General features: G+C 36.8%; 1 protein-coding gene across 1 annotated transcript in view; it reads right to left on the reverse strand.

The window, feature by feature from the left end:
- Nucleotides 1-1,218: 1,218 nt before the first annotated feature.
- Lancl3 (LanC like family member 3) overlaps nucleotides 1,219-12,958 on the reverse strand; it is a 104,672-nt gene continuing 92,932 nt past the window's right edge. Inside the window, exons 4-5 of the mRNA XM_059250673.1 lie at nucleotides 11,582-11,789; nucleotides 1,219-4,074 (exon numbers count right to left, since the gene is read on the reverse strand). Coding sequence (XP_059106656.1) covers nucleotides 3,915-4,074; nucleotides 11,582-11,789 — 368 coding nt within the window. The 3' untranslated portion in view covers nucleotides 1,219-3,914. The remainder of the gene's footprint in view (nucleotides 4,075-11,581; nucleotides 11,790-12,958) is intronic.

The raw sequence follows: 12,958 nt of genomic DNA on the forward strand, positions 1-12,958 counted from the left end.
CTACATACAGTGCCCCAAGTAAGTGGCAGAAACAAGGCTTTGGGATTTCTAACACGGTTCTCTTGGCATTACTGTTTCCTTTTAACTGTGTCTTTTCGTTTATGTCTTTTTGTTCCTAATGGTGGGACTGGGGCCTAGGGCTGCATGCATGCTAGATAAGTGTTCTACTACAGAGTGACACCCTCAGCCTGTGTATACTTTCTTAGCCTGCTTATAAATCCTAAACTCGTACTTCTTGCATCGAAATTGCTGAGATATACTCACTACAGAAACCAAAACAATTTGCATAATACTTTGATTAAAATCTCAAAGAAAGCTAAAGAAGTAAGTTGCCAGAAGAGATGAGAGTTTACTACAGATCAAGTAAACTGTTCTGTGTAATGAATTGTCATAATTGAATACCTTAACAACATGGTCAATTGCCTGGGGAAAAACAGTGGGAAATATACACTGTCAAACTTCTGTTCTCTTCAAATATCAGGTTACAGGCTGAAAAGAAGTAAAGTGGCAATGAGATAGGGTGAATTAAATATAGACAGTTAATGTGTGGAAGGAAAGGTATGTAACTGTTAATGCCACAACCTATAGTGCTTTACAAAATATATAGCTATCCAAGTATACCGTAGTCTCCTTCCTTATTATTAAGACTCTTTCCATGTATCCTCGAACATCTCCACTCAGCATTCAGAATTGTTTCTGTCCTCAACAGAAAATAGTCCTAAAGCTTGAACAGTGCCATAGTAAGAGCTGGAGGGATGGCTCAGCAGTTAAGAGCATGGGTTCCCCCCTCTTTCTGGGAACCCACGCTGGATTTCCATTCCAAGAATTCACATCAGGTGGCTCAGAGCTGTCCATAACTGCAGCTCCAGGTACATATAACACCTCTGGCATCCACAGATACCAGCACTCTCATGCACATATCCACACACATACATGTAATTAAAGATAATAAAAATAAATCTTAAAAAAAATGACACAGTAGCTTTCAAGGGGGAGCATGCTTTAACATTAAGAATGTTAGCCGGGCGGTGGTGGCGCACGCCTTTAGTCCCAGCACTCGGGAGGCAGAGCCAGGCGGATCTCTGTGAGTTTGAGGCCAGCCTGGGCTACCAAGTGAGTTCCAGGAAAGGCGCAAAGCTACACAGAGAAACCCTGTCTCGAAAAACCAAAAAAAAAAAAAAAAAAAAAAAAAAAAAAAAAAAAGAATGTTACTACACATGAAACTGATAATGAAATAAATTACATAACTCACTTTCCTGCTGAAAATATGCGTCTTTCCTCCCTTTCTTGGAAAAATAAGATAGAAGAGGACCCTCCCAAACCAATGGTGCTTTTCTTTCAGGAAAATGGAAAGTTTCAATGATAGGTTTAATAGCCCCCCAAAAAGTGTATCCTTGTTTCATATTTACTGAAGTGGTACTTCAGAAAGACCACACCCAAACATGACCCTTTTTTAGATATGATATACAAAAATAGTGACCTTTTCAGAACGATCAGCACAAAGACAGTCACTCTATTACATATTAAAAAGGTAGGTCTAGTTTTTCTAAAGCTCCTAGAACTCTAACAGATGCAGCTGATCTATGTGTTATTTCCTAGTCCTTTGGTTTCTCAGTCTGTACAATGAATGATGGAAGAAGTGGGCAGATGTTTAAAAGGAGGTACCTTGGAGGGAAGGGATCATTTGTGGACTGTGGTGCTTACATATTTCTTAGCTGGAATACTGACCACATGAACTTCAAAGGAGAAAGCAGACTTTGAATCCTTGTTTTGCTCCCTCATAGCTCTATTTAGGGAGATCACCTAATACACACTGAGTGGCTGCTCAGACACAATAAAAGCATGTTTTCCTTTAATAAAAAGGCCCAATTCTGGCTGCTGGTTATCTTTAGCCTGTGGGGCCCATGGCCAATGCATTTTAAATGAGATGGTGAGACAGCTGTCACTGGTCCTTTCAAAGGAGAACATTCTGGCCACAGAATCTTCCTCAAGGCTTTCCAAAAGGTGCTTGCCCTCCTCAAGAAAGAACTGGAATCTAATTAAGTTTTACTCCAAACATTATTTTCACAGATGAGCAATTAAAGCCAGTTTTATATGTTGAGATCTGAGGGTGTAAAATGGGACCATAAGCCAACATGGTACATGTTTTGCAAAAATCATTTTGTCCCAGCTTGTGTTGGTGCTTGTAAACGTACAAAGAGTCATAAAATATAAAAAGACAGTTCTTTTCTTTGGTAAGATTCTTTGAGAATCTTATGAATACAAGAGGTCCTCTTTTCCAAAATAGGATCACACATACAACATTCATACAAACCCACACAAATCCATTGGTTCATACAGCTCCACAAACCAGCACACACACAAATGTTTCTAGGCAGCAAAGTATTACCTAACTCCTCCCAAAGTCTATCTATGGTTCAAATAGTGCTTCAGTTTATACAGTAATAAATGTAACATATAAACATATGTACCTGTGTATATATACATATCCAAATATCTAATGGCTACTGAAATAATGACATCTTATACAGCACAACTGTTTCCTTAATATGATGTTTGAACTTCAATGGTTAAATACCAGGACTGTGGTAAACTCATACTCTGTGTACTGAAGTGGCAGTTGTTCCTATTAGTGTTCAGCAATCCACTATCGACTTGAATTTTTATAACTTGTGTTTATAGCAGAAGTAAACTTCATATGATAACTAGAATCAACTGGTATGATAGCCAAGCTCTAGCATGTCCTGTGTTGTGCAAGATAAGGTGACCAGCCAGGGAGTTCGTTCCATTCTTAATCTAATCAGATAAAATGGAGCAACATTCTTTCTATAACGACTTCTACTTTCCTCATTCCATGTCTTTCACAGTATTCTAAGAAATACAGAAATGACTTACCTTTGTGGTAGTTACCCTGATTTTTTAGATGAATGATTATCACAGAGAGCATATTTTACAGTCTAATAGCTTCATAGAGATTACAAAGATAAAGGCATTTGAAGAATTACTAACATACAATATACAGGTCACACTTCAAATTGAGACAAACACATGATAAAAACACTTATTTGCTAGATATGAATTTTCCTGTCTTCCTTTCTGTTTGCAGTGCTAGGCTTGGAACTGGGGCCTTGTGCATGCTAAACACGCCACACCCCTAAGCTACTAAGCTTAGGCTGTCACTAAAACTACACTCCTTCCCGCCCTGAATCTTACTATTCTGAGCTCTAGGAAAGAAAACAAAACTAGGGAAAGAGATCTTCTAAGGCCTACGGGAGCTTCAAATTTCAGTATTTAAAAGAAGTTATGATATGATGTTTTTAAAGTGCCCAGGATAGTGATTTAAAAAAAAAAAAACCACCCACATACATATGCAAATATCTCCACTCAGAAAAATGGCCTAGGACAATCAAGGGTGCCTTTTCATGTCCTTCATCCTGACACTTGATCCCTGCTAACAGTTTTTAACAGGGCAAAATTATTTGATATATTTTTAGATTATTTAGATTGTCTTCACTCCCAAATTGAGGGGTGGAGATGCACAGATGGTCCAATTTGCTCTCCAGTTGGAAAGTGCTGGCATTCTGTCTCCATCATTTCCAGTTCATTTTGCCTTCGGTGTCACAAACTGAAAAACATTCTTTTTCTTTTACTTTTCTCTCTGATCCTGGGTTTTCACCTCTCTCCCCTGAAACGTTAAATCTGTGGTGTTTAGATGAGTTGTGGCATCTTTGGCAGGCTCCCTCTCTAGCCTGGTATCACACTTTCTTCATCAGGTGGACCTCGTTCCTCTGGCAGCCATGTGCAGGCTCATGGTGGTGATACCATTGGATGTGGATTAGGAGGAAAACTGCCTAGAGGCGGCTCAGGAAATCTCAGGGGGACTTCTGCCAGGCTGCAATGGGAGATGGAACCTTTTAAACAAAGACACTGAAGAGAGGGAATTCAGCCTGATTGGGCTGCAGCAAATCAATGAGAAAGCAAACAGTGCCAGAGAAGCCTTCGTACAAGCTGTATATGCTTTCAAGGACCCGTGAACCGGCTTTGAATTCTTCAGTGAATAAGAACTGAGCAAACCTAAAAGAAGAAGAAAACATGAACAGTTTTACTATAAGTGTGTCAATACGACCGACCAGCCACAGGATGGTTAAAGTGTAAGTGTCATTTTCTTTTCAAAATTATGGAATTAATTTGAGAAAACTTCATTCTCTGGAGAGAAAAAAAAGAGATAGGTTATATAAGTGCTTATGTTTTGCAACGGATTTTGTTGGCAAACAAATCCAACTATTTTTAGAAGTTGCAAATCAAAGCACATTGGTATTTTCTGAAACTCTATTCCTCCACCATCCAATAATTAAAAGTGAAAAAGCCACATAAATCATCGTCCTACTTTTATTTATCTTGAACCAAAGCAAACTTATATATCACTGTTCCTTTAAAAATCTAAATATATTGTGTTTCTGGAAGCACATTATTTCTGAACTAGGTTTCATTTATGTGTGACAGAGAGCAGAGGCTGAAAATAAATGTGCAGTATTTTACACAATCTGCTTTGGGCAACAAAGGACTAAGATGAATGGGAGGATGCAAGCAGCTTTTTATACCGATGACATCAAATAGTAAATTCAACTATGAGGCATTGTTGTTAAGACAATCTGCCTTTAAAACAAGTCACTGATCTCTAAAATTTTGGTGAAAGACATTTTCTTTGACTTTCATTTTCTTATTTAGATTAACTATAACATTGTATAGTAGTTTCCAGTCTTCCAAATGATCTTATTTGTTTTTCATCAGCAAAAATAATCAGCAATTCTGACGCTAGTGAGGCCTGAGAGTTGGTACTGTCATAAATTTAGATTACTGCAGCCACACAGGGTTCCTATAAAGAGTAATTACTTATTTGATTTCTGTAGGGCCCTTGGAATTATTGCAGGCAGCTTAAAATAAATAAGGAGGAAATAAATTGCAATTCCATTTGTTACTGATTTTTCTATCAACTGTTTTCTTAAATATGCAACCATTTAAATAAGATTTTGTACTTCTAAACAGTAGAAAATAAGGTATTTTAAAGAATAAACTCAATATGTATAATTATGTGATAAATAGGAATTGTGAGATGACTTTGGGGGAGCCTTCATCTTTTGAGTATTGTGGCTTATTTGGCGGTCTGGATATCTCAAAATTGTCTTCAAACGTATAAAATGTAATATGTAGAATTCTAGAAGATCTCAACTATAGAAAAGCACACTTAATGCACTTGCTCTTTTCTTTTATCTTTCTTAGATGCTGGGGAATAAAGCCAGAACCTTGGGCATGCTCCATCATTTGCCTAGTACCACACCAGTTTAAAAAAAAAAAAAGAAAGAAGAAAAGATAGAAAGACAGAAAAACAGAAAGGAAGGAAGGAAGGAAGGAAGGAAGGAAGGAAGGAAGGAAGGAAGGAAGGAAGGAAGGAAGGACCAATCCAAACTTATGGTATAGTAACATGCATTCTTCATTAGCACAGTAAACAGCACTATCTACAACAAAAGTAGTTGAATATGAGAATATTCCTTCTACCTTCTGACTCTTTTGCCTGCTTATGGGTCCCTACTCCTCATATTGGGTTGCCTTGTCCAGCCTTAATACGAGGGGAGGTGCCTAGTCTTACTGCAACTCAATATGCCATGTTTGGTTGATATCCATGGGAGGCCTGCCCTTTTCTGAATAGAAATTGAGTGGATGGGGTGGGGCTGAAGAGAGATGGGGGAAGGGACTGAGAGGAGAGGAGGGAGTAGAAACTGTGGTCAGGATGTAAAAATTAATAATAATAAAAATCACTTAAAATAATTTAAAAATAATAAAAATGCACAACATTGCTCATTTATGAAAAATGTTATCAATAGTGAAGCAAAAACTATTGTTTCAAAATTATACTCAATGTTCCCCAAGTCAAATTAACGAATTAATTTTCTTAACAATTCTCAGTTAAAATAGAAGCCTGAATGGTAATTATAGAACTAAAAAGAATTGACAATATTGGCTACAGTACATATAAAAACCTAATGGTTCTATAAAAAAAACTGAGCTAAGAAAAAGTTATCATTCATAAATTACTATTAATTGATAATGAGAAGCTATTTATTTGGACATTTTTAAGCTCCAGACGATAACACAGAAGAAGCAAGAGCGGGAGCTACCTGGAGGAAGAGAAGCAGCCGCCAACGCAGAGTGGGCACAAGGGAAGACAGAACACGGGACAGTGAATTAGAAAAAAGTATAATGACACATGTGAGTGAAGATGTCGTAATGAAACCAATTACTTCATATGCCAACTTTAAAGTAATATAAAAGTTACAATAGAAAAGGAATAGTGGGAAATCAAGACAGAAATTAATGAAGTAGGAAGCAAAAGAGAAAAAATAAACTAATAAAACCAAGAACCTTTTCCTTGGGAGGACAAACAAGACAAGGAAAAAGTGTTAATGTGTCTTGACAATAACTAAAAGCACTAGGAAGACCATCAAATATATGGGGAATCACAAACATCACAGGAATGCAGTACTGGAGCACTATATCAAGTTTTTCAACAACTGAAAAACCCTTCTCGTCACAAATGACCATCAGAAAGCCAACTAAAGTGGCCTACATGTTCTGTTGAGCCATGGGGTGAGTCTGTGGTCCACTAAGAAATAAATCTGCATTTTATAACTTCCTACCTGCGAGTGAGAAATTTAAATTTCATGAAGAACTCTGGAACTCAAAATGTTATAACTACAGCTCTGAACACTCAGACTGGCATACCAGGAAATAGAGAGGGTCACCCAATCTTTTCAAACAGATGTTTTAGGGCCTCTGGCGGAAGTTGTCCAACAAATGAAACACATTATCCTAGATTATGCCCTAATGACTTTCTTTTGATTCATCTGAAAAGCAACAAGTCAGATTTCAGTGAGACAGGTTAGAAAGCTGTGTCGTGTGTGTGCTAAGCAAGCACTCTACCACTGAGCCCTATCACCAGCTGCCAGTTCCACTGTTTGGAGGCAGGGTCTCACTAGTTGCCCAGGTTGGTCTTGTCCTCCCTCTTGTAGCCTACAAAGGTTTTGAATTTGTGATCCTCTTATGTAAGCCTCTTAAATAGCTACAATTATGGGTCTGAATCATCACACAAAGCAAATAAAAGGCTCACAAATGCTAGCACATTCAGAGCACATATTTTAATATCTAATATATTTTATAGTTTATTTTAACTCTGAATATTGTATTCATTATCACTAGAAAACCTTTCTGGGTCATTTAGACTTTTACTCTAAAAAGCTAAGAAATATATGTACAAAATGAACATTATAGGTAGAGGATATTGGGAGCAAAATGTAGACAAGCTAGGGGGCCAGGAGACATAGGAAGAAATTGAAAATTATAGATGGAGAGAAACAAAACTTAAAAGGCCTTGAGGTGTAATACTAAAGGAATCACAAGAACCTCAACATGTAGAGAGAACAAGGAGAAAGAGAATAGGAGATGAAATCAAACGTAATGGGATTCTAGGTGCTGTTAGGACCTCTCACTCAAAGCGCAGACTTTGGTCTTTACCTTCAGTCCTCATAGAAATCTACTGGATTGCCTTGAACATAGGAGTGTAGTAGCTCTAGCATGATATACATTATAAAAAGTAAATATAAAAGACCGTGGTAAAATGGAAGATCCTAGTGCAGTCAGCATAAAAGCAATGATGTTTTCTATCCCTTTTATTATTCAAGCTTGTTATGGGGATACATTGCTGTAGGGAACTCATGCAATAGAAAACCAAAAAGAGTATGACTGCCTAGAAGAAAGGAGGTTATAGTCATAATTACTTGTATATAATATGTGTGTGTACATAAGAAAATCCAATGGAATCTAATAGAAAACTGGCAGAACAATAATGGAATCAGTAAGTTCTATGATGATAGTAATTATGAAAACTTCATACTTACAAGGTTCAATGCAGATTTACATGAAAAATAGAAACTGATGATAAACTGTACTAATATATATGCTTTTTAAAAATTTAATAAGTACCAATAATAAATAGCCTAAAATAAGATTCCTTGAGAAAAATTCATTTGTAACAAACTTGGAAATAAGCAAAACAAAAAGTAATGCTAAGAAGAATTACAAAGACATACTTCATAAAAATCAAGAATTATCTAAGTGACATTTTTGAACTTAAATCAATGGAAAGGTATTACCTTGATCTTGAATGGAAAACCTTTATATTTTAAAGACATTAATAATTCTCATGGAAATAACCTATAATTCAGTAAAATTCCAACTAAATTGCAGAGGTCTGTTTTTTTTTTTTTTTTGGTTTTTCGAGACAGGGTTTCTATGTGTAGCTTTGCGCCTTTCCTGGGACTCACTTGGTAGCCCAGGCTGGCCTCGAACTCACAGAGATCCGCCTGGCTCTGCCTCCCAAGTGCTGGGATTAAAGGCGTGCGCCACCACCGCCCGGCACAGAGGTCTGTTTTTAAAGCTGACAAATTACAAGTTGAAAAACAAAATGAGTGAGAGTAGTAAAGAAAAATTAGAAGTAAACAGTAAAATACAGAAATAGCAGAATGGCACGAGAAAGCCCCCAAACAAAGCTGTTTACCTCTAACACTTCAGTTTGTGATAAACATTAACTTTAAATCACAGTGCTATGCTAAAAATGTTTTCAGTGACCAAAGGTAGAAAACAATGAAAAATAATTTCTAGATGAATAAAATTTTTTCATGTTAAAATGAAATCACAAACATGCAAGTGTCAGTATTAGTTACCCTTTTGTTACCTAAGATAATTTTGTTGTCTAAGATAATTTTATAACTAATACAAAATCCTAAAAGGAAAACTGATGACTTTCACAAGAACAACACTTAATACTTTCATCTGACAAAAATTCAGGAACAAGAGGGGAAATATGGAAAAGAAAGGGGCTGGAGAGATGGGTCAGCAGCTGAGAGTACTGGCTGCTCTGCCAGAGGAGGACAGTTTGATTCTCAGCACCCACATGGCAGCTCTCAACTGTCTATCATTCCACTACCAGGAAACCTGCTTTGTTTCTCTGCTCTCCACAGGCATCAGGATTACACGTGATGCACAGATGCATATACAGGCAAAACATCCATACAAATAAAATAAAAAATTGATATTAAAAAGAAATAGCAATGAAGGAAAATATTTATAGTATAATTCAAGGAAGAGTTGTAATCTTTAACATAACCACCACAATAGGAAAAAATGGGGGAGGGTAGGAAAGGAAAGGATAGAGTTAGGTTCATTTTAGACTAAGAAACACTTATAAACCTGAAGGTTTCAATTCTAAAATTTTAGGTCAGGGATAGAGTACTCAATGATAGACTGCTTGCCTACCTAGCATGCATGAATGAGACTCTGGGGTATACAGTAAATTTAAAATATTTCCTACATAAATGCTTCTACCACTATAATGTACATATATTATATATTTTGATTGCATTGGATGTATATATTGGATATGATATTTGAGGCAATTTTGCCTATATTAGTAAATATTTAACACATATCAAGTTTCTATTACTTAGAAGTTGATTGAATTAATTATGATACAACTTCATTGAATAATTATTTAACTTCTTAAAACAATGAAATAAGCTGGGCGGTGGTGGCACATGTCTTTAATTCCAGCACTTGGGAGGCAGAGGCAGGCGGATCTCTGTGAGCTCAAGGCCAGCCTGATCTGAGATCCAGGACAGCCAGGGATACACAGAGAAACCTTGTCTTGAAAAACCAAAAAAAAACAAAAACAAAACAAAACAAAAAACCAATGAAATAAATCTATTCAAACTAAAATTACTCATTCAAAATTGTAGGTTAAAATAGTACATATATAATGTAGTATATATATATATAGTACACACACACATATATATTATATATATAAAATAGGAGCCTATTGAAAGTAGAGTGAGAGCTGAGGTATGATTTAATGGTAAAGTGTGTCTTTAGCATATATAAAAGTGTGTCTTTAGCACATGTGAAGCTCTGGATTTAATTCCTAGAACCAAAATGTACATAGACACACATACACATATGTATGTATAAATATAAATACATACATATGTGTATATATACATATGCATAGATAAAACTAAGGAATAATAAAGCTCAAAATTATAGTAATAACAACAGTTAACCTTTACATTGAAGTTACTATATTCCAGGCACTATTTAAAATGATTTTCTTGTATTTATTTTCAAGTTCTTTTTTATAATAAAGTTTATGAAACTTAAAAAATAAAATAATTTTCATGTATTAACTTATTTAAACCAGCAAATACCCCTGAGAAGTGGGTGATATTTCACATAGCCAATATGATTCTGGGTATATCCCTTTAAAAGGAATTCTCACAACCATGAGGGACTATTTTTTGGTCTCTACCAAGTGACAATTCAGATACAAGGGAATCAAATCATGGGGGGGGGGGCGGTGTGAGAAGCCTCCTAGTTTAGAAGTACCACACAGAAAACCAAGACCTCTTCTGACAACTTACATAGACAGCTTCCAAATGCCCTCATAGTCTTCTTGGCATAGTGTATACAGTTAATTGGTATGGAGTTATTTCTATTCAAAACAATGTTGTCTGTTCTACATCTTGTTTCCATATTTATCAGGATTTCAGGGAATAGACTACAGATAATTTAGCATTATCAAAATTAGATGATATTTTATTAGAAAATATATCTATATAGCCTTTAGCTCAGAAATTCCATTTGCAGGAATTTACTTGCTAACAAAGGTAGTATCCACTACAGAAGCAAGAGCAGAAACAAGAGACAGAACAACTATTAACAGAAATTCTTTCCCCTCAGTTGCAAGGTGTAGAGGTTCACAGTGAAAGAGATTAGTAATCCAAGATGACTCTGTCTCCTGCACAGTTTGTCTACTTTCCTCCTAGACAGAAGGCAGGAAAGGATAGTCTATTCATCTGTGTGTCAAAGGTAGCATCGTTTATAATGAAAATAATGGAAACAGCTGGAGTAAAATGTTCTTATTTTAGTAAGAATGTTCAACAAAAATGATAGAAGAAGCCCTTCATGTATTAATAGAGCACAGTCAGCAAATAACAAAGCACTATCATTTGCAGAAGAAGGACAAACTTTGATACATACTCCCATAAGCTTGATTTTAGAGAGAACATTCTTGGGAAGACAAACAAGACAGTTCCCAGGGAAGTCAATTAAATGGCTGGGGGCCGGGTCGCTATGCTCCTTTCTACACATTTGAAACCAGGTGGCTGTATTACCTACTTAGAAAGTTCATTAGATTAAGATTTCCAAAACTAGGACTCAGGATGTAGCTCAGTGGGTAGAGTACTTGCCCAGCACACAAAAAGCTCTGGTTTTAATCCCTGGCACCACATAAAATGGTGTGGTGGTATACACCTGTAATTCTAGAACTTGGAAGATGTAAGTAGGAAGAATCAGAAACTCAAGGTCATTGATCACTATATGGTGACTTGAAGGCCAGCCTAAGATATATGAGACTTTGTCTCAATGGGGGAAAAAAAGGATCTCTAAGAATATGCACATGAAAACCACTGACCTTTGGGCGCGGTAGATGTACTTGGAGTTTCCTGTAAGACGGTACAGCAGAAGGAAAACATAGGCACTGCCAGCTACACCGTGGCAAATTCCTGGCCCCTTCTTCAGCAGGCCTTTCTGCCATGTTAGCTCCCCACACCGGATACATGTGTCCAGGTACTGTGGTTTCTTGGAAACGAGATAAGCTTTGGCAAACAGATAAGCAATTCCTGTAAAAACATCAAAGATAGTAAGAGGTGACTTTCAGGGTTTAATAATATACAGCTTCTCAAAGAGGTACACCTCATGAATTACTACATGTTCTAGCACAGCGTGTCTAAGATGTGGCCTGAGCTACTACATTTCCTTTTCGTTTTCTTTTGTTTTTCACATTCTTAGCTACGTTTCCAAAAAGTGGACTTCTGGGCATTATGCATTTGGTAGCAAGACTACAGAATGTTCTACATGAGAGTGGGCTTTTTCCTGTGTGAGTAGTTTAAGCTGTTTTAATTTTATCATGGAGCTGGCTTTTGGAGAAAGAGAAACATTTTAATTGAAGCACATCAATAAATATGAACCATCACCCCTTAGAAGTTCAGAATTTGCAATGTTTACATATTTATAACAATACCCTTTTCCTTAAGAGCAAAACTAGGAGTCTTTCCAAAAATAGCAGTGTTATCAAACAACCTCAATAAGATGTCTATTCCAGCTGTGAAGTGAGTCCTTCCCATGGTCAGTGCTCCATGGAAAGAAACATTCCTTCAACACTTGCCAACGAAGGTAATACCCACTACAGAAGCAAGAGCAGAAACACCTATTAACTGAAATTATTTTCCCCAAGTTGCAAGGTCTGGTGGTCCATAATCACAGAGATTAATAATCCAAGAAGACTCTGTCTCCTGCATACTTTCCTCCTACACACAACGCACAGAAGGGCTAAGAGACTAGTACAGTGGTAGAATGCTTGCCTAGCAAGTGTGAGGCTCTGGGATTTGTGCCCGGTACCCTCCCAACTCATATTTTCAAGTGGAAGCAATGGCCTTGAATGGAGTAGGTATCTTGATGAGATCTCCCACTAAGATTCTCTCTCCCTTTCATTGCTTTGAAAATTTATTTGAGTATTTATACATAACTTGCTGGAGAAGAAAAAAAAATTGTAGAAAACCCATGTGCGGCCATGGTGCAAGGCAAGCTTCAAGGGCAAAGCAGCTTGCTCCTCAAAGGGTCCCATACTGGGCTTAATACTCTGCTGTTACTATCTTGAGATTCTTAATAGGTTTTTTTCAAAATTAGTACTTTTGTATTTTGTAATAGGTCTCCCAAATTGTATAGCTAGTACTGGCACTGAGGAATCTAAAACGAATGCTAATGATGCCATATGCCTTTCAGGTAGACA

This window comes from Peromyscus eremicus, chromosome X (genome assembly GCF_949786415.1).
Source record: "Peromyscus eremicus chromosome X, PerEre_H2_v1, whole genome shotgun sequence".
Lineage (NCBI taxonomy): Eukaryota > Metazoa > Chordata > Mammalia > Rodentia > Cricetidae > Peromyscus > Peromyscus eremicus.